Source organism: Amphiura filiformis, chromosome 1, assembly GCF_039555335.1.
Source record: "Amphiura filiformis chromosome 1, Afil_fr2py, whole genome shotgun sequence".
Classification (NCBI taxonomy): domain Eukaryota; kingdom Metazoa; phylum Echinodermata; class Ophiuroidea; order Amphilepidida; family Amphiuridae; genus Amphiura; species Amphiura filiformis.
In genome coordinates, this window is record NC_092628.1 from 15,656,603 (window position 1) to 15,680,705 (window position 24,103).

At 33.9% G+C, this 24,103-nt stretch overlaps 1 protein-coding gene across 2 annotated transcripts in view; it reads right to left on the reverse strand.

Moving 5' to 3' along the window:
* The window catches only part of LOC140159026 (thyrostimulin alpha-2 subunit-like), a 183,465-nt gene that overhangs the window by 35,955 nt on the left and 123,407 nt on the right, over positions 1-24,103 (reverse strand). Inside the window, exons 1-2 of one of the 2 annotated variants that reach the window (XM_072182467.1) lie at positions 11,297-11,426; positions 10,622-10,832 (exon numbers count right to left, since the gene is read on the reverse strand). In XM_072182467.1, coding sequence (XP_072038568.1) covers positions 10,622-10,733 — 112 coding nt within the window. In that variant the 5' untranslated portion in view covers positions 10,734-10,832; positions 11,297-11,426. Of the gene's footprint in view, positions 1-10,621; positions 10,833-11,296; positions 11,427-24,103 lie in introns of those variants that run through there. The other variant, XM_072182386.1, reaches the window with a different exon arrangement.

The following is a 24,103-nucleotide window of genomic DNA, read 5'->3' on the forward strand; positions in this document are numbered from 1 at the left end:
AAGTATTTCCATGGGTAATGAGTAATACCAAAATCCAGTTATAATCGATCGAAGGCAGAGTTTTGAGAAAAGGTTAGAGGACATTGGACCGAGTCCATTGCCCAAATTGAGTTTCATTTGTATATAAATTCTATACAGAATTTCGGATTTGTTTAATTTTGTATAACACAATTAAATATAATTGTATTAATTCATCAGGCACTGCATGTATTTTGATCAATTTGATATTTCAAGGAATACTCTCTTGTTTCAAGCCTTGTTTCACATTATGCTGTATCTTAGTTATTGTCTTATACTAAAAACATAGGTTTGAAAAAAAACCAACAACAACATGTAAATATCCCGATTAAATCAAATACGATATCGAAGTAACCACTCAAACTTACCGGAGCGCGCATTATATTGAAAGAATTGTCATATTTGTTGTAGTTCTATTTCTGGATTTACACGAAAAGCCTTTGTTCCATGTAATTATAGTTATCCATTAGCACTACGAAGTATTAGACTAAGGTACATAGGATTGACCACTTAATGTAGGTTCAAGCTATAGGCTATAGGATAATTGCCAGAAAGTAGATATATATTTGTGGCGATGTGATTATCTTTGAAATAGTACAATAGTAAATTTATTATTTTCTTTAGATATAATGAAGATCAATATTAACGAATACCTACATGTATGATCAAAGTCTATCTAGAACATCCTGACAGTTCCTTACATATACCAAAATCTTTTACAGCGAGTCTGCCTTTGAGCAAACAATGCACTTTCCACAATTCGCCATTACAAGTTTAGCATGATATGAAAAACAACCAATTTTAGTAAAAAGAGTTTTTACTTCCATCGAATAAAGGCACGTTACTCGAAGAGTTTTGGTATGAATTGTTTTCCATTCGTATTAACTGTAATTCCTCCCATTCCCTTGTGCCGATATTGAAGAGTCCTTGAATACGGTAGGTGAAAATAATGCTCCTTGTTGTTATTGCTTGTAGTATAATATCACATCTGCTGTTTGTTACTTGTTCCGTTATAAACTAATAAATAAATTATATAATGAAGCGATGCCAATTCCTGGGAACGGTGTTTAAAATCAGTGGAATTTCTAATATAGGATGTGTGAAAAACTACAGCTACATCTCTAAATATCTCTAAATCTTTTCCGCGAGTCCCCGTCCCTTGTCTTGTATTTTGGTTATGTTTTGTAAAGTTGCTTTGTTTTGCTAATTTCATTTGATTTTAGGGAAAGGCTAACTTTCAGGCCTTTTGGTCTTCCAGCCTTTTCCTCCATACGTATCGTGTTTGTATATTTTTTAATGTAATGTAATGTTCATGATTTTTATGGAAATAAAATATGAATAAATGAAATGCAGCATGAATGAATGCAGCAAAATTACAAGTATTGCTTCCTCCACAATTCAAACTAATTTTCCCTCTGGGATGTTCTCTCTGTCATTCAATAAAAACAGCAGCTTCATTCAGTCCCCCAGGGTTAATATAATACCCTTGCATTTAAATCATTAGGAGTAATTCAAGGATTTCTTTATTCCTATACTGAATAATGTATATAGCTAACAAAATAACAAAAAAGCAACAGGTTTAATACTCCAGCGTATTAGGTCGTGTGAAATGCATGAGAAGCACTATCTTGGCAAGACGATGAGTTATTAACGTTTTGAGTGCAGGCTGCCGGTCAAATGTTTCTTTCCGAAATATTTCGTATAGTCTAAGCTGACATATACATACCGAAAAATAGTATTATTATATAATGTCCAGTTTCACTGCTCTATTACAGTGAATTTTGACCAACGGCCTTACCTTTAACAAGTCTTAGACTTTTGTTACGATAAAATTGTGAACTACGTCCCACGAAATTATATCTTTAATGTTCAAGTCTGGATATTGACTCATGAGTTCATTGAATTAAAGTCAGAATTCATTTATTTATGAACCACAACATACGTTTTATCTTGACTGCTTTAAGCTACTTCAAATATTGAATAACGTGCGTTATGGATTAGTTTTCATTGAATTTAAAATTCAAAATATGCTAAATACAGACATACTGAGATGCATAATTAAATTATATTTGCATAATCAAGTTCAGTTCAGTTATGCAAATCCCAGTATTAGAGAGCTTGCGATTTCCAAACTTACGTATCATACGCCTGTGTAATCTATTCAAAATCACTTTCATGTGACCGGGCGTGCGATACGTAAGTTTGGAAATCGCCAGCTCTATATTATTTCAATAGAGGCAGGTTTGTAATTGCCTTTAAAAGAAGAAAAAAATACACATTGTTGTTCATACACAGCAGCATATTGCTGGCAATACTTATATAAATGTATATTTCGGCAATATGCTAAAAATTGAGGAAGAGTTTTTTTACCTTCCTTTCACGGGGTTCCACAGAGATAAATCGAGGGTTGAGAACCAAAAATTCGTAATGCCATTTAGAGAAAATTGAATTTTAATATATTTAACTAACCCTATTTACAACTCATAATGTAAATATCTTAACTCAAATTTGGCCCTATAACCGGAAGTTATATATCCTATTCATTAAAAAAAAAGTCAATTATGATAATGATTAAAGTACTGAGTTACTTACGTCTTTCTGGCGCTAACTAAAATGTATACATACTGCAGTTACTGTCCGTTTTCCTATACACAATACACAGTGCTCTTTCCCATTGACGCGTGACCTTTACAAATAGCCCTACGTTAACAGTATGGGGATATGACTAGTTAACGTCGCTGTGTGAAAAATAACCGGCCAATATTAAAAGTACTCTTCTAAAGTTCTAGAAAATATAGTTTTTAACATGTCCTAAATTTTTAGCTAATTTAGATGTTTGGAAATATTCGTACTTTGGTGTTTTAGTTAATGTTATAGGTAATAGTACATTGCCTAGTTAACGTCGCTGTGTGAAAAATAACCGGCCAATATTAAAAGTACTCTTCTAAAATTCTAGACAATATAGTTTTGTAACATGTCCTAAATTTTTAGCTAATTTAGGTGTTTGGAGAGGGTCGTACTTTTGTGTTTTAGGAAGGACATGTAAACGACAGATAACACCAAAAATATGAAGAAATTATTTCCAAACCGTGTTAAGTCAAAATCATTATGTTGCTCATTTTCAAGAATGCTGGTTTACAAAAAGCACGCCATTGTCTGATTTCGTGAACAAAGCCACACATAACATTGTTTCCTTTCGTTTCCTTTATAATCGGTTACCCAACTGAAGCTATGAATACCAGCTTTATTGCGATATCGCACATGAAAACAGTCACTTGTGCACAACCAGAGAAGATCCGATTTAATCAGTTGAGCTGTTTCAATGAGTGTTATCTTGGTTTAATAGCTTGTAATGGGGTTAAGTCCTGCAAAGGTCGAGATGAATTCTACTGTAGACATGACTGCATCATGAATATCTGAGTTACAGCTTCTAACTTTCAATGTTGTCAATGGTGAATGATATGTGTTATTATAATCTCTTTTAAAGTTAATGACCATTCAATTATGGTTCTGTAACTATAGAGTCTAAGACGGATTAGTGTGAAGTGTCCAGTACTTCAACATTTATTGCCATGGAGGTGTTTTCATCTCTTTGGAATGTATTATATAGCAATATATTTTTGTGCATGCAGAAAGCCTTATCTCAGAGTTTGACCAAATTCAGTTGGTGCCAGAAATAGTTGAGGCTTCAAACTGTTAATTTGCTATATTGAGATGTGGCTAAGTAGAATTAAGCTATATTTGCAATATGAAGTTTGATTTGGTTAAAAAGTTTTATGGTCATAAGAATCTGTGGGTGTTGGTGATTATTTTGGTACCAAAATCTAAAAATGACAAAAAAGTTAGCTTTCTGGTCCTCAACTCTCGCGAACTAGAGAGTTTGCGAAATGAAGTTTGTGAATTTACTTCAAATTTAGCGGCAACTGCACATATTAGCGATTGAATTTCTGGCTCAGTTTTACTTACGAGATACAACATATGACATGTTCTATTTAGAAATATATGAACCTACTATACTCTTCCCAGAAGTATCTTATACTGCTAGCTCCAGTAAAAACAAGCCAATTTTACATGATCTTAATCCCCTTGCCGTTGAAGTTTTCACAAAACTTCATTTGGCAAACTGATTTTTTTACGACATGATCACACACAAAAGTATATAAATCGGGCCCTGGATTGCTCTTCCGAAACCGTTAAACATTGCAACTCGCCAATAAGCTAAAATGTATATTGTTACCTATAGCAAACTTGTTCAGCCTCGATGAAAACCACAACTGTATGGTTGCAATTGATGAAAACGATTAAGTATCAACAAATGTTAGATTTACGAATACCTCGTTTCTATTCACCTGGTTTAGTTCATGTGTGAAAGAAGTCGCATGTATTCTATATATAACGGTATTGAGGTGAACATGTCTAACGTACTAATTATCCAACGGAGCGCAAGCACCAGTTTCATTTAAAGGTTTTAAAATGCTTAACAAATCAAGTCTGACAGTATTATTTACACACGTTAACTGCCTTTAGGCTATAGCTTTTTTCGCGGGAATTAGGTAAGACGTTAGTAGTGAGTGAATTTCAAAGAGACGTAGACGTTCAACATCAACGAGCTAGAAGATTAACTCTCAAATTCATGGGACGTCAGTAATGTTCCTTTACGCCCAATATGATACGATAACATGAACAGTAGAAACATAAAATAGTGGTAATTCAGTTACAACGTTGTCTAAAAATAATTATCATCTTTTAGCAAGAGTTCCAAAACTTAAATTTGTACCTTGCAATAATGCAATAAATCGTGTATAAACCAAGTCTTCGCAAAGCGTTCTGGGAAGTAAGAGCATGACGGCTGCAGACAAACTTTTGTTTCGTATTTCAAGTTAGCGGTTTATATCCTATGTGAAGAAATCGGGATATCGCAATCTGTAAATTAACCTTTTCAATGCCATTGATAGCGCAGTTTTGTGTCCCTGAATGTTGAATGCCCACTTTACAATACATTACATTCCCGAGATAGCAATCATTCTGATATTATGCAATGTGATTCGGAGATATTTGCTTAAGCATAATAATTTGGTCTATATCATGTATGATGGAAATATTAATTTTGACTTTCTCTACGTACTTTACATAATTTTTTTTTTGCTAAACGCGAATCAAAAGTTATAAACAAAAAAATAACAAGGGCTCTGCAAGGTCAACAGGTTTGGATCAGAAACATTTAGCCCAAAACCTTAAAGAGTCATGTGCAACACCATTTTTAAATATTTTGTTTATAGCGAAAAAAAGTGTGTTACGCGTATTTCTATTGCATTTTTGGTTTTGTTTTTGTTAGCTTTTTTGTAGTGTTTGATTTGGTACCTGAAAATCGACTTGACTCTAGATATAGCATGACAACAATCACAGTTAAAATGGTAAATTCTAATCTATTTTACTAGGACGGTAGCAATCCAAAAATCACAGAGATTTATAACTCGGGAATAAAATGTGGTAAGGCACAACATCTTTTTTGGTCCTATAGCGCTATCGGTACCCGAGGGGCATTTTTTTTATCGTACTCTGAACATTTGTACAGCGCATTCATTTTTTATTCAAATGAAAAACAATAACACTATGGAACTGTTAATTATTATGGTTAATACAATTTATTACATTGCCAGGGAGTGATGCAAAGAGTCATCGGTATAACCGGGCACCTATAGTTCTATAGGACCAAATTCGTTGTGGTGCCTAACAAGAGCCATCGTGTCTAATACATGAATTTCAATACCACCACTTTTTGTCAGATGGTGTTTCTTTCATGTAGGACAAAGAATACTTCTACGATTCGACAAGGTGGGTATATAGTTTAATCCATTTGTAATTGACCAATGAGGTAAACTGTTATATCTTGCACCAAAAAGTATTAGATTATTGACGATGTTTTAGGGCCTTAAGGGTAGACGAGGTATTGTTGGTCGAAGCAACCTAAAATCGATTTTCATTATCTAGATCAATATATTATTGAAAAATAACACCTTGATGTTTTGCAAAAGTTCATTCTACAAATCATATACTTTGCAAACTTGCTTAATTTATTGTTGTTAATGAGTTATGTACGTTTTACAAAAGTGTTGTTGTTTCAACCCTCTTTACAACGTAACTTAAGAACCGCAGCACCTATAAAAGTATATCTGTGATATTTTAATTCTTCTACACACTCGCTCTGAATTGAACAATGCATTTTTTGCCAAAGCTCACTACCATTCGTAAGATGCTGTGAACTACCAAATCACAACAGTTTAAAATAATTAATAACCTTAAAGGAGGTTAAGTGCGTTCCAATTATTCAAAATGGAACCTCTCATTGCTAAAGTGATAAAACAAGAGCGCTCTGATTTATATGATAAGTGTTTTGTGTTAAACTGTGAAATAAACGTTGCTGTTTCTGACTACTATATTATATATGCTAGGTCAAGTTGTGTATGGTTATGTTATAGAGTGAAAAACAAACTGGAATGAAGAAAAAAATATAGTCATCAGATTACATCAACCTCTTATGTTTTCGGTGTATGATTACGATATAACCAAGAAATAAATGATGGAATTTCTAGAATTCATTAATATGAAATGCGGTTATAAATAATACTTACAGAATAAAAGATATGAATTTTAATTTTTACTATCATCTACCGTGTGGCAGAGGACAGTTAAAAAAATATCGTTTTGTCACATTCTTAGTTAGTTAAATATTATCGTAATAACTATAAAATTGAGCAAAAATTAAGTTACCGTTAAAAAAGCCCCATATTATAAAATGAGCTAACTTAAAGTCTTCAGTTGCGTGTACTGCAAGCGAGTGCAAATACTACGCATTCTGGTCTACGCGCCGGGTCTACTCATACAACGCACTACATACCCGCAACCCATAACGCGTTATCGATACTCATGATGACGTAGGGTTGTCTACTATGGTCCAATCAAATTATGTGTCTACGAACTAGCCGACTCCCACTGAATAGTGATAAAACGCTTGGAGTTCAATATTATGAGTCCCTTTAATACAAAGTTGAACCGTACTTAAAAACTTTCTTAAAAGGGATTCTGGAAAAATTATAAACAACTTTGGCAAACAAATCTACTCGTTAACTACAAGATATTCCAACAATAGTATTGCTAATTGGATTTTTTTTCTAACTTTCAATTTTCTTAATCTGAAGTTTATTACGCTTCATCGAAGTTTTTTCTTTGATTAGTTTTGTGAGGAAAGAAGTGAACGAGGCACATCATGAAATTGCAAAAAAACTACGATTTCTATTTTTGTGAAAAAAGATGAGTAAAGATTATCGCCAAGCCATGTAATTTAAAGCTGTCTAATTAAACATGGATTGAACAAAGAAACTTACGAAGTGACAAAACTTAGTTGATATATTATATGACTAATGAACTACGACATTTGCAATTTAATAATGTGAAAAATATCTGAGTTGAATCACTGGCGTCTGATAAACATCATCAGGTATTCGCCTTAGTAGTGATGATATAACAGGATTAACTACCATAACAATAGGTTAATACAATCTTTGAATATATCGCCCTGCACTACAAGCAGGTTGCACTCTTTACCTGTGTATGACTGCAATCATAGATTGAATACAATACCGCTGTTTTCAAAGATACTAATGTTACAGGTGCTAGTGATCAGCATGATATGAATATTCTATAGAATAACGATCCAGGTCTTTATCCCTGTTCTAAGAGTTTTAACGTAGTTAATCCTGTCACTTCATTACTCCTACGGGGAATTGAGAAGCATCCACGAGTCCACCAGTGAAAACTAGAAATCGTCTTTTGAGATGATTACAGTAATAGTCAAGTGCTAAGTAAACACAAATAATGCACACCTTCTTGAGATTAAAGAGTTGTAATTGACTGAGATTTGGAATATATAATTAAGAGCCACTTGTACTTAAGAGATATTAGATTCAATCACTTTATAGAATCTAATCCCTGCATTGCTAAGAGTTATAAACGCCTACCAAAATGTAACTACCCGCGTAGTTCCTCAAAATGGCAAAAAACAAAAACCAGGTTAATTCTGCAAATTTTGATACCTCTTTTGTCTGGATAGCGCCTCTAATGCAAGTTTGAACTTTAATACCGTACTTAAAAATCATAAACAACTTTTGCAAACAAATCTACTCGTTAAGTACAAGATATCCAACAATATCAATGCTAATTGGATTTTGCTAACTTTAAATTTCCTTAATCTGAAGTTTATTACGTTTCAACGAAACGTGAAGAAAGAAGTGAACGAGGCACAACATAAAATTGCAAATAACTACGATTTCTATTTTTGTGAAAAAAGATGAGGAATGAATATCATCAAGCCATGTAATTTAAAGCTGTCTAATTATATATGGATTGAACAAAGAACTTTCAGAAGTGACAGCACTTAGTTAATTTAATCATATGAAAAATATCTAAGTTGAATTACTGGTGTCTGTCTGATAAGCATCATCAGGTATTTGACGTAGAAGTGATGACGTAACAGGATTAACTACCATAGCAATAGGTTAAATTAATTATTGAATATATCGCACTGCACTACAAGCACATTATAGATTGAATACAATGCCGGTATTTTCTGATCAGCATGACATGAATATTCTATAAAATTACGATCCAGGTCTTTATCACTGTTCTTTGTCATCTGTGCTTTTAATGCAGAGTTTCAACGCAGTTAATCCTTGTACATTATCACTTTTACGGTGAATTGAGTGAGAAGCATCCATGGGTCCAACAGTGAACACAAGAAATCGTCTTTTGAGGTGATGACTGTAATAGTCAAGTGCTAAGTAAACACAGATAATGCACACCTCCTAGGAGATAATCCCCTCCAATGTTGTTGAGGTTAAAGAGAAGTGTTGGAATTAATAATTAAGAGCAACATTTAATCATCCGTATAGAATCCGATCATGGCTAGGACCCGGGCTAGGACTTTATGCAAGGTCACCATATAACGAATATTTGATGACATAAAAGGTACATTTGATTGATGTCGTTGATTATACACTTCGCTTTTATCTGCTTTTATCTTTGTTTCGATTTGTACAATTATATTGACCATTCAAATTCTATCTTCAGCAAAAGGTGATAAGTACTTTATAGTTTACACGATGGAAAAGCACTGAAAGGTTTAACATCACCAAAACAAAATGCTCTTATGATGCACCTGTATAACAAGAGCTCTATTACAGTACCATTCATAATTTGTTTATCAAACAATACAAATAAACAAAGAGAATCACATCATTTTGTTTTACCAAGCTATCTGCATTCGTCAGACAACAAAAAACATAAGGTCACGCGCGGCACAAATTCTGTTAATGGTTAACACTCGACTATATAAATCGATTTCAATTTATGGCAGAATTTTGAGAAAAGGTTAGAGGGCATTAGACCGGGTCCATTGCCCGAAATAGAGGACAAAATTATCATGATTAATATTGATTTCTCCCTCTCATCCCAAATGGAGCAATATTACAGAGTCCTGTTTCTATATCATTTGAAATAAATCGAGGTTATTGCACTATCACGACTATTGAGAAAAATCTATATATAGTACGTATTCGTATTATAACTTCACTTGTAGACCATAACATTGATGAACTTTTAACCAAGCAACATTCACAAATTCATAAATTTATCATGCCGATGCGTCAACAAATTATTATGGTTTTCATGGCCAATCATACACAACTTAACTTGTTATTATATTATTTGTTATTTCGGAATTTAAGACCTGGGCATTAGTTTTAATCGAACCTGAATTACATACAAATGTAAAAGCTAAACGAGTACTCCAAAGGACGGAGAACTCTCAGGGGAAAGCAAATATAATGATTTAAGCTACAGATTACGTTCAGCTATTTTTTATTTCTTTGTTTTCAACCGGTCACAGAATAATAGCCCAGCAAGTACATCGGACAATAGAGACCGTCAGAAAAGCAATAAGTTGGCGAAGTTATGTAATAATCGGATTAACTACCATAGCAATAGGTGAAAACATTTTTTGAATATATCGCGCTGCACTGGTACGTTCACGCGGTACCTCTGCATTGAACCATGTCATGCTGATCACCCACACCCGCAAGAATAGTATCTTTGAAAAGATATTCAATCTATGATTGGCGACATACACAGGTGATAAGTTCAACCTGCTTGTAGCGCAGCGCGATATATTCAAAATTGTTTTCACCTATTGCTATGGTAGTTAATCCGATTTACTACGTAAGTTCGCCAGCGTATAGTAGGGGATTAGATGTTAGAAAGAAGCATTATTTGTGTACTTGCCCACTTCAAGAAAAGTCAAAATCCCACAATGACGCTTTCGTTTGAGTAATGATGGGCAAATGGATATTTTTTAATACCTCGGATACTATGTACATTGAGTGGATAATATTAAACCAAACAGATTAGGTAATTCATCCAAGTTCCGGTTCTAACCTCGCGATATTCATGTTTCAAAGCATGAGTGTACGAAATGCTATATAAATAATACTATAGTATGTTGCTTTACAAACTGCCAAGTTAAGTTTAAATAAACATAACAATGACTTACCCACGAGATGACAACCGGGTCTTTCCCAGGCGTGTTGTGCAGTACTCCCAAGTAGGCTACCAAAGAGAAGTAAACTAGCTATTAACGCATTCAAGACTTCTGATCGCATCATCACCTTCTCGATCCCGGCGGGTAAAATGGGCTTTATAGCCAGCCAACCGCTCACGCCGTATTGCCCGTCTGCTTATTTACGAAGTCAGCAACGTCTCACCTGATGACAAATATTTAAAATAACAAGCAAAAAATGACGTGAGTTTTTGATAGGAATTATGAAAGCTACTGTCGAATCATTCCAAACTTGGCGCCAGTCTCTTACATCCTTATTTTCGTGGTATTACTTTTACGCAAACTATACCATTTTTGGCGGGAGTAGATTAGCGTGTGATGGAACTTAGTAATGATAGCTGCTGCTTTTAATAATGTATTCGACGATCAGAAAATAATGACCCAAACCGCTGCCACGCCATCACTTTAATTCGCGCTCAAAGTCGTCTGCTTAATAGTATCCAGGTTAGTTGTCGCGCGAAATAAAATAATAATGCTACGAATTATGATTTTATATTATTGTCCATGTAAAACGATCATAATCTTCATTACTGCGTCCATCGAATATATTTTGGCGGGAAAGTATACTGTTTCCTGCTACCATATCTTCTAATGTTAATATCCACTTACCTTTCATGCAAAAGATAAAAATCCAACGTCGAGAATTTGATAAAAATAATGTATTTGTGTGCAGTGAAATTGATAAGATTGGCTATTGTCATTCCTGTGTTACTAGTCATCGATGTAGGGATATTTAAATGTACGTCATTTGGTCAACACGACAGTTTGAAAATGTTTGAATTTTGTATACACTGGCATTCACGTAATCACGTAGTCGTAGGCGGGAAACAAGTGCGTATTTTGGAGGTACTTTTAAAATGTCTTATAATAAGGAAGTACACGAAAAACGTAGGTGGTGAAAATGTACGTGCTTAATTGTTTATAAGTTTCCTAGAATTACATCTTTAGAGAATAAACGTGGAAATGAGGGACGTGAAGGGTTGGTCAATGCTTATACCGGAACTCTTTGCTCATTGAACCTGGAACTAATCGGGGTATTATTGATTTATTGAGCTCACTTAGAAAATGTAATTGATACGTATAGGTACACTGTTAGAAATATTTCCGTAAAAATGCGGAAATTGCTGGTAGCTGGGCTGTCATAAATTTCCACATTTTACATAACGATTCTATTTTTTCCACACATATTTTACCATTGTCTTTAGACACTACACTAAAAACTACAAATTAGTAGAAATTTTGGATAAATCTGTACTGAGTTATACGACTGATTCCACAATATTTTGAAGGCATATTCAAAAACACATTACGGTAAAATATTCTTGAAATGTAAAGCCACACAATTAAAAACGCAAATTGTAAAAAAAAATGACACTTTAACAGTGTATCCATTCTAAAAAGATATCCAAAATTAAATATGAATGGGAAATCAATAACGACAACAACGACAACAACAACGACAACGACGACAACGACATCGACGGCAGCAGTAAAACAATAAAAGCAAACAAAAGATCGAATATGCCATAGTACGACACATAAGAGCAGGGAACCAATTCACCTACTTACATTGATTTAAGCACTAAGCTAGTCGATCAAATATATACTATATAAATAGGTTTGGACTTTAGTAACACATTTTGTCAGCAGCAAAATTGAAACTTTACTCCTAAGTCTAGATAGTTCTTCGTATTCTTCAAGAACAAAACAACCGAAACCTTCACCTCACAATATCTATAAGCATGATGAATTCAAAACAAAAAATCAATATAATCGCTACAAAAGAGCACACTCACACAGAAGTACGCGTAATTGTAGATCCATTATGCCCAACAGGATACCTGTTCGTTGTTTCTCTTAACTGCATAATGCATAATGTGTCCTCCATAAGCAATACTTGGTAGTATAACTAGAACATATCCCTATTTGATTTTCCTTGGTACATTTCAAAAATTTGATTCGGTTCTCTTTACACAATAGAGGTTATCCGTGTTCTATAAGTTGCATATCCTATCAGCGACTGCTATACCTTGTTTAGGATTTTAAAAGAAGTATCTGCATGTGCAACCATGACTGCTTCAAAATAGCCCGCCAAAGTCATGCAGGTAACTCCGAGGTCGTGCATTGAATTGGTTTGAATGAGGAATACTACGGGAATCAGCGCCTTTTGTTAGAAGTCACGCATGAGTAAAGTGGATAACCTCTATATACATTTTTCAAAGTAAACTATACATAAACTTGATATTGTAGTTTCAAATACAGTGAATTAGCGCATTGTTTCTGTTGTTTTTTTTTGACATTACTGGTTTTCATCTGAGTAACCAATTGAAATAGAGCTATTAGATCTTCAGGTGTACTGACCATTCTAACCACATCTCTGATTGGCTAAATATAATATATGATTTGGGCCGCGTGGTAACCAATCAAAATAGTTTTTAGAGGCTGAAAAGTTTGTTGGTAGTACCAACGGGGTTAAGTATGCAAGCAATTACAAGAGCGAGTAGCCATGGTAGTATGAAGGCTTATTGTTAAAACAAGGTAGCACTTTCTTGAAAACGTGAATTTTTCACTCGATTTTTCACTCGAACGCAAGACTAGCAATTATACGAAAATATTCACAAGCTTTAAAATGGAAGAAAATTAAAGAAGAAATTATTGTTTTAAACAACATTTGATATTTGTCTTTCGTAACTACATTAGTTATGATAAGCGCGCAAAACACTAGTGTTAGTAAAGTGTGGTTCGCAGTGATGGATCTCCATGTATAATTTTAAAAATAGAATCAGATTTCTTGGCACTTAAGCTTGCCGATCATCAGATTACAGGTTAAGAGTCATAAAATGGATGATGACGGTGATGATTACTGTGATGATAATGCTGAGGAATTGGAAAATAAACATTTGTGTTGCCAGACAAATTATTTTCAAATTTATCTAAAATTAAAAGGATCATTTGCAAAAAACTTTTTTACGATATTCGTTGGTATTTAATCATAATCCATGAACTTAAACTGACATTATATGTTCGTAATTATCTCTCCGTTTCAATCTCACCCTATTATTCATGTTAATACATACTGATTGGACGAGATTAATAAGCAATTATATAGCGTAATGTTTGTTCCGTTGTTAATTCTTCAACATATGTTTGATTGATTAATATAAGCTAGTATAGCCTGTACGATAGATAATCAGTCAAACTGCTATATATTCCTCTGCACACAATCAGTTATAGCCTTTATTTTGTCAAAAATGAAGAGAATATTAAAAAAAAAACACTGAAAAAATATGGGAGTCATTTGTACCTATTGTAATACATGGATACTAACACTATGCACGACAATGGCCTCATCCCAATGGCATAGTTCAATAACCTCAATTAAACAAACATAGTGCAAAATTTAACCTCAAGTTACAGAGTATGTGTTTTTGTCCCCAAATTTCCAAAAGTCATTCAATGAATGTACAAATGTACTGGGGTTAAAGAACTGTGCCCTGATGAGTGAGCAGGTTGTGGATCCTAGTGTAACAATATCTGCAGCATAGAGAGTAACGATGTAATATTTCCAGTTTTTTGGGGCAAGTCAGGAATATACTTAGATCATTTATTCTGAGCAGGTGTTCACAAGGTTTATTTATCTGTTGTTTTCACCTATAACAATAGATATACCTTAGCTTAATTCTTGGCCTTAGCCTTTTAATTTCCTGTATGGACAGTTCCATTTGTATAGGGCATCATATGCCGTATGCTATTCTTTATTCTCTTTTATAAGGTGGACATAAAGACTCTAAATATATGATACGATCAAGCAAAATCAGTCGGAACTCGGAAATATTGATTTTGAGATATAGCCAAACAAAGGAAATATTTCCTTTTGTTTTGGAAAGTCTTTAATTGTTCATATCTTTGGAAATAGTTGTTCAATTTCAATGGGGTTTTCTGCAAAATGAAGCTTTGTAATGCTTTTTACTATCCTATAAGAAACTGAAAATTATATACGTCCGACTTCAGTCCGATTTTGCTTGATTATACCACTTATGTCTGATATTGACCGATTTAAAGAAAAAAATAAAGGCCATGTCAAGAAAGCATCACCTTTCAGAGCCACTTACATCCGGCTGGAGATGCTGGCGTAATGTTATTTCCTGTTTTTAATTCTTTAACATATTTTTGATTGATTAATATAAGCTAGTATACGATAGATGATCAGTCAACTTTTATACATCGTTCTTTATTCCTCTAGACACAATCAATTATAACTCTTGATTTTTGTTTTTCAAAAATGAAGAAGGTATGTTCAGAAACACTGAACAGAAACTGGGAGCATTTGTACTGATTTTAATACAAGGATACATGAGTCTACAGATTAACGCCACTACGTATGCATCTACCACCATTCTATTTATATAAATACAATGCTGTTAGCTAGGTGTAAATTATATCAGGTGGTATGAAATATATATTGTTGAGCTGGCGAATATGATTCTTCTGCTTCTGCTTCTGCTTCTTCCATTTATTTCGTCAATTCCACTTTTAAAATGCTACTAGTGCCAGACACTTGCGCCGATGTTCACTAAACTTGGCCACAACAAGCACTGACTCCAAGCTCCTTCTAAGTTGTCAACATTTAGGGGTGAAAGGTCGTTTAGGGGTTATTAGAGGTCATTATGTTAAAATCTTTAAAATGCTACTGGTTGATCTTGTATAGGATAAGGATAACCTTTTAACTTTGAAATGTTCAGTGAACCCTACATAAGTACGTGTACCCGTCCAACCTAGTAGTGGAAAACGCAATTTTCAATGTTAACTTTATATTATTAATACGTACTGAATGAACGAGATTAAAAAGCAATTATGTGGCCTAATCCTTTTCCGTTGCTAATTTTTCAACATATTTTTGATTAATATAATCAGTCAACTTTTATTATATCGTTCTATATTCCTCTTGATACAATCAATTATGACTATAGATTGTATACAATATTTTGATTTTAATATTAAATACAAATTTTCAATTAATCAACTTTGTATAATGATTGTTTAATCAGTCATTCTGAATTAAATTTTACAGATATGGTTGTCTCTTGTTTATCATCATTTAAATATAAGATTTTATAGTTTAGTTAGTATACATCATACCTCTATTTCAAGTTGTTTGAGCTATAACATTAAATATCTACTTGGTGACTAATATAGCTAAATCAGTAGCAAATTAGCAAACTATCAGCGAATATTTTAGAAAAACAACGTTTGGAACAAAATAGAAGCAAAATTTCATCCATAGATAATTGAACCATTCATATTCATAACAACATACTTGTACACAATCACGATCTCATTGATAATTGATACATCTCCATTGAATACCATTATATTGAAGTGAGATATTTAACAAGTATCAAGGGAAGTGTCTCAATTTTAAAGTTGAGGCAGCCTCAAGTAGCTTTAACATATATAATTTTTGTCTGAAAACGTACTTGCTTGTCAACTGAAGGAACTTTTAATTCCCGGAGGATGTAATGATACTAAAGCTACAAGGTAGAATACTTAATTGACTGGAGATATGAGGCAGAACACGTTGTGTGTGAACAAGGTGTGTGCACCATTTTTTGAGATTTTGATATCGGAAAACCTATATTTGTCTCACCATTTAAGCGGGTATTCAAGTAAAATTTAAAACCCGAGACGATGTGAACAAAACCGTGATAAAAAGTGGTATCGACATGTACATTGTATACACGTTTTTGATTCTCATATCAAAACCACTGAATTAATCCAGATATAAATTTGGAAACAGGTTCTTTTAATGGCAGGCCTCAATATAATAATTAATATCTAACCACCCACCTTTTAATTAAGATTGTCAAATTATACATCATTTTATATTTGAAAGATGAAATTTACTTCTTTTGGATAAAAAAGTTTATTGGTTAAATTTTTCACTCATCAATACATTTTTCTGAATACATTTATTAAGATGCGAAACTTGTTAAGCTTAAAATCAGCAAGCAAAAAAGACCTCTTACGATATTGTATATAATTTAATCAAAATTTGGTATCAAAGGAGGCATTTTAATATCTTCCTGGAATTCCCCGTTAAGGATGTATTATTCAAGACATAAACAAGGGATCAATGGAACGTGTCATAAAACATTTTCTTGTCGCGCAGTTCACACCATTTTATTTCTTTGAAGTCATGCCATTAATTTTTTAATCAATTTAAAAGTACGCACCAGAATGTCATAGTCGGGGTGACAAGGGGGAGGCTAAGGGCAGAATATAAAGAGGCGAAATTCAGACCTCAAGTATTGACACCTGTCAGATCTCTGTGCAACAGGGGTAACACATATACGATATCGCTTGTAAAATTTAAGCAATTTGGTTTGACTGGTTGAGTACCCATAGGTTCGTTATCTGTTCTTGACACAAGTTTAGCAGCCTTGGGATTTGTATGACGCAGATGGGGAATCAGTTACAGCAGTATCTCAATATTTCCTGAAAGTTACTTTCGCCTGAGATAATAATTATTGATAGTCACAGGTGTTATCTTGTAAGCATATTTAGCGACAGTATGTATTACAATAGAAGTAAAGGTAATTGCCGTCTTTTGAGCTGAAACGATGGTGAGAAGAGACCAATTCTTTAAGGAACTTAGTAATATCATGGGTCATGATGTTTGGGTCGCATGCCCCTCGCATTCACCCACTCTCTGGTTACGCCATTGAAAGTACTAACAAGTTGTTGTTGTCGATGTTGTTATAACTTAATTACAAGGCCTTGAAATCAGAAATCTGGCACATTTTATTATTTTATTGCTTTAGTAATTATGATTTCAATAACTATAACAATTTGACTTTTTGAATAATTGAGGGGCAGCTGCTAATAGTTCTATACGTTCCATAGGTTTCATTTTTTTCTGAAAAATATTGATCCCAATAATTATCAACCTAATCTATTGCAACTTAACATTCATATTGTAATCCTAATTGTCTATAACATAATGTTAACAGCTGCATGTAGTTTCATTGCGGGAAATTTTCACTTTGGTTGAATGACCTTGAAATAATTGACACCCATTCCCATCTATTAAGTTTCTATGCTTCCATGTTTGTGTGCCCATTTATACAGATAGTAGTGCATGTATACATGTATTCAAGAATACCATCATGAATGTTGTCTTTGTCCATTGTCTCCGTCTCTTTTGTCCATCTCTGTACCTGTTGCTTTTAAACGTATTATAATATTAAAAATATAAAAATTAATGTGATTGTAAATATAAATGTAATTGTTCATGATAGTTGGGAACTGGTGGTTCTTTGTGTATGTTTTTTCTCCCTCCACCAGTTCCAAGCACAGGGAATAAACAAAAGGTTTCTATGCTGGTATAGTATTGCAATACGTTCGATATTATAGCCAAGAATGCGTATTTGAAAGCACACCCAACGTGGACCAGTGATTAATGTCTTTGTCTCTGGAGCAAGACATGAGTTCCCGAGTTATAAACAACTTAAGGTAAAGTGTCAAATTTTGGGGTCCACAGGGATAAAAATATGATTTTTTTCCTTCTAAAAATTATTCGTTAAACAAAGAACAGTTTGTCGTATGTTAGGTGTTTTGTTACCTAGGTATTAACAGGACAAATGTCAAAACCTATTGAATCCTGTTGACCATGTTGATATTGACATATTTTGTGATGTTGTTATGGCTAACTATTCTTATTTAGATTTAGTTTTGCCAAATGAACAATTATAGAATATTTTTTTACCAATTTGAATTTGTTTCCCCATGAGGAACCCAAAATTTGACATTTTGCAGTGGCATATGTGAATCAGCGCATTTACGCGGTTGCGTTGCCAGGGTACGGACAAATCACCTACCTACGCGTGTATATTTACTCCGCAGGATTAGATTAGCGCGCGTGATTCGAATCTCCCACTGGAAAATCCAACATGGCGTTTCTCTCAATTTGAGACGAGACAGACTATAGTGAAGTAAAAATCGTGTGTAAAAAGGGGGAAACTTGCTCAACCCCAGAAGACTTCTAAGCCCATTGAGTCAATAACAATAATCGTTTTCAAGAAAGCGAAAAAAATGTATTTATTCATTTTATTGACATATAACTGATGTTCAGGGAAACAACAGTTAAATAATAGATAACGGAAAAGTAAATAATGCATCCCTCTTGTTATCTTGGGAATACGAGTAGTAGAAAACAAGCTGCTTCCCATAGCTCCTATAGACTTAAGGGTATCCCTTCAAGCTAAAAAGATTTTGAAAACGTCATTTAAAATTTTGAATGCGCGCATAGAGTGACAGAATGTTCAGAAAGCTTAAATTAATATATATTGTTGAAAGGGCTAAATAATAGCTATTAAATATTTATAAAAATTGGTATATTGATGTGCCGTATATCTTATGCTGGCTTTACAGGCAAAGTGCATTATCGATGTAATCTAACGGCATTGATAAGATAAATTAAAATAATCTAAGAAAGATTAACACTAATTAGTGATACACACGGTGCATGTCTTACAAAGCCTTTCGTAAAATGTGACTATATTTTATTGTAATGTGTGTTAACATAAATACCATTTGCTTGAAAGGACACGCAAAGAACAACCCGTGACATTAAACAATAATATGGCACACGCACCCCCACACTCCACCCACACCACAAACACAAAAACTAGTAATAAAAAACAGTTAGGATTATAATTAATTTATGGTCATTTTGTTCAGCATCATGGAAATAAGTGAGTTAATTAGATGGAAATAGCATTAAGTGATCGGATAGCAACGTTTGCACCGTATTTTTGTGGGACACGAGAGCACATCAGACATATCGAATTGCATTCTAAATACGAGGAATGTCCTTCTGATATCAAGTAATTTTGATTTTTTTAATTGGCGATATGAAACAAATTTTATGGCAAATTATTACATATTTAACAGTCCTCGAAGTAAAAATTTATAAATCTATTGATATATACTTAAAGTGTATGTATATAGCTGGGAGGAAAAGCCGATGATCAATTGAAAATTTTGACCTTTCGTATTTTCCAAAAAGACCTAATTTTTATTATTTGATATCAGGACATTGTTCGTATTTAGAATGCAATTCGATATGTCTGTTGTGCTCTCATGTCTCACAAAAAGTACTGTGCAAAGGTGGGTAAAAGAGCCCTTAAACCCTAATTTGCTTAAAAGCCCATAAATGTCTTAGCCTGCTGTTGACATTGTTCAGTCCTTTTTTACGTTATGGTCAATTATTAAAGGAGAAGGCGTTTTAACACGCCCATGATCGTTTACTATTTTACTATGTCTACCACCATATTCATAATGGAGTATTAATTATATAAAACCATCTAAATTGAACCGAACTAATTACAGTTGAATATACGTCCAATGAGGTATTTGTACATACTTGTTATGACGTAGAAATATTAAAAGAATCTTACCCTTCGTTTGCCTGTTGTCATATTGAAGAATAGGGTTTTGAAGAAAGGCGTGGGTTTTCTAGCTAAGGTGACAACAAAGTCATAGACATAATTTATATACAACTAGGCCAATGGCGGCCGCTGTATTTTGACAAGCTAGTTGGAGGAATATGCAAATTAGGAGAGTGATTATATATGTGACGTCATTTGATTTATTCGATATGTCAAAATTATTTGTACCAACAAATTTTGAACAATTGCACTTAACTTTTCATTTTTATCTGTTATATTAGTACCACATAGCTGAGGTGTTAGATGTTAGGAAATAATTATATCTGCTGATGACATGATATGTTGATGACATGTTGACATTGTCTAAATAAGCTGTATTTTCGCCAGAAAGGGTACATATTAGTGAAAATTTGTATCACCATTTAATTTTTTTCAGGGAACTCGACCTCTTCATTTATCGTGAATATCAGCCAAACGAACCTCTTTTGTCCGCATTATTGGCAGCCTTCCAAACATGAATATTTGACAAACTAACAACACAAATGTCCGGCAAGTGATAACAGGTACAGGGCTGCGGGCGATCCAAGTGAACAAAAAGAAACCAAATCCAAGAAGTTGAATAGGCCCAATGTCATTGCAAAACTCTGTTAATTATGAAGGTATAAGTTGTATAAGCTGATTATCAGCCCTCATTGCCTCAAGAAGAGATAACACTTGTACTCAGCTAATTCAGAGATATTTGTCAGGTACATAGTAGAGAGATATGTTCTTTTTACGACAGGACAATAAGGATGGTTTTCTAAGCCTTTAAATCTACGCTTAAAGCAAGAATGTAAAGGTCGTTGATTTAGCCAAGTTAGCATTTTTTTTGCAAGTGTACAATATCGAAACGTAATTATTTAGGACGATAATACTTAGTATTTCGGAGCTGAAGATTCAAAAGAAATTGTTATAGATACGTCAGAAAATTGGAACATTACACATTAATATATGGTGACATCACCCTTAGAGTATAAATGATAAAGATATTATTTGATAAAAGATGCGACACTTAAAGCAATAATGTGCAATTTGCATAAAGAATATATTTTTATTTTGTTTTTCACGGAATGTTAGTTTTCACTGATCACATGAAAACGAAGAAAATTGTTATAATTATCGTCAATGTGAGTATTAGCTTACCGATCGTTATTGAACGGAGCTTCACGCAGCTGGGACGTATAAATAAGAAATATAACTAAAGACAAAAAGTGATATGCACACAGTTTATACGTCACTGATTCAATGCTACACATGCACGAGACGTGTCAGGCGTTGTCTTTCACATGGTATTTTAGTACTCGGTTGGGCATTACAATCATGCAACAAGTAGAGCAAATCAAACATTGTGGCTTTAACCTATCAAACATGCCCTGAATAATGCGACCCTAATAATAATTGCATTGCCGTTTGTAGCATCTACTCAAAATAGACATTAAAATCCTCTTCGTTTTGCACATGAAAAGAGACGTCTGTTATAGACTCTCTTAATTCATTATTACACACCATTTACCCGAAGCCATGCCAACTACCATGTTCTTAGTTTCTCTTAAACCCGTCACAATTTTCTAAATGACTACTTGAGATGAAATATTATTATCACCAAAAGCGACAATGGACATGACCATCAATTACTTCTCTTTTAATGTCACAAATGGAACAAGCCTTGTGTACATACGGCCGTAAGACAATGTTTGCTCAAACGTCACGGCTATGCAGTTGCACAATTTTAAACCTCAAGTTTCTAATATGTTTCGTGTTTTCCAAACTAAAAAGCATCTTTTAAGTAACACAGAATGGATATGTTGTTTATTTGAACCCTTTTAAATGCCTTTTCCAGCATTTCTGATTAAGCTTGTACAATATAGTATGTTTTTCTTTGGGAAATAGAATTTGAACAATAATATTGGCGCGTGGCGGGAAAAATGGTAAAGACGATACATTGCCGAACACATCAATTGAGGCGTTAGAGAAAATTGGATTCAAGAAAATGCTGCACATATTGGCGAATTTACACACGTCTTGAACCCATTAAGCATGTTTATAGAACTGTTCATATTGTCTTAAAATTCTTATTTCGGAAAAACTCCGTAAAATTAGAAGCTGTCGGTTGGAATCACTACTGGTGGCAAAATGTGTATGTGAGTTTTTTTTTTTTGGTTATGGAACTTCATATTAAATGGAGCTAGACAAACCTTACGGTATCAGATCACTTGACTCAGTACATCCTATATATAGGACACCAATGGCAAGGATAAACAAATGTACTCAATGCATACGATATTTAGGCCTATAGGTTATCTTGTATCATTTATAAGTATTGCAACCCCGTAAGGATTGTCATATTATCCGGCATAATACAACGCCTGTGTTTACACCCAAATGTCTTAAGCTAATCGCAGATCCATCACTTGTTTAAGTGATAGAAATGTTAACCCATCGTCACCTTGATATGGATTTTAAACTTGGTAGTTAGAAAAATGTGAGCTTTCTTCTGACACCAAAATCTCAGTTTTGATGAATAAAAATGGGGGATGAGGCTGTCGATCGAGTCATGGCTCTTTAATATACTATTTGTTTTCATAATATTTATTCAAAGTTCCTACAATAACGTTGTACAAATTTACGATTTTACCCACTGTTAAGTAACTATCCTGATGTCTAGTTTATTTATGCTGTTGTAACCAACATTATTTAATTCTTCTTAATATATTATGGTACTTATTCTGCTCACTCATGACAGGGGGAGCCAACAGTTGCCTTTGTGTTTGGTTTTATTTTGCCTTTGCCGGACTACCACATCTTATTTTTACATGCCCTTATCATCACTCTTGGTACAATTAAAGACAGAGATAAAAACAATTTATCGCGTCTGATGTCACTGACAATTACGATCCCTGATTGGTTTACACAGGTTAATCAGCGCATAAAAGGAAGACCGATCTATCTGGTGCTGATCGGAGAAAAGGAATAGCAGCAAATGGCAAAAAATTACGTACTTTTACAAGGCAAAAAGCAGCTTTTCTAGGCTTTGTTAACATGGTGCCTTCGCCAAAGAAAGTTTCCTACTATAAAGACCTAACTTTTGAGATGGTTTGCATGTCAAAAGGTGCAAAATTAACAATAAGGCGCCCGGTTATAAATCCGCGTTCAGCAAGTCATCATCACGACACTTGTAAACAAACCGTGCTCGCATTTGATTGACAGATGACGTCAGACGCGAGAAATTCTCTTTATCTCTGTCTTTAATTATAGTGCGCAGCGTTTGCTCTCTTTTTTCAGTTGGATTCTGTTGTCGTGGTGGAGCAGTTTTATTTAAATCTCATTGTCATATTCTGATTGCATCTTTGTATCTATCTTGGTTTTTAAGATGGGGTCTGGTGGACCATGTATGTATATGTATGTTATTTTTCCCCTTCCACCAGGCCCAAGTACACGTGAAAAGAAATGCAATAGTTAACTTTGTTGAGTGAACGAAAACTACAAAAGTTTACGAAAGTTGGGCCAAGCTTAGCCTCATAGCACGTGTACTTTTTTTTTTTTTCATCGTTGGTTAATTTACTGTTACACAGTTAACAGTAACTGTGTAACAGTAACTGTGACAAAATATGGGTAAAAGTGTTGACTAACTATTAGTCAACACTTTTACCCATATTTTTTGTGTAGTTTATAATTCGTTTAGCATGTTAGTGGAATACGGTATTCGAAATTGCTCAAAGTTCGTAACCAGGGAAATGAGACACATCTTTGATTTTGTGTAAACTATGAATATACAATTTGAAATCAAAATATTGGTTCAGTAAGGTACTGTGACGTAACACATACGCTGGCGTTGCCTTGTTACTTAAAACAATCCGCGTAAACTAAACAAAAACAAAACAAAAAAGTAACTAATAACAAAACAAAACAAAACACAAAAATATTGCAC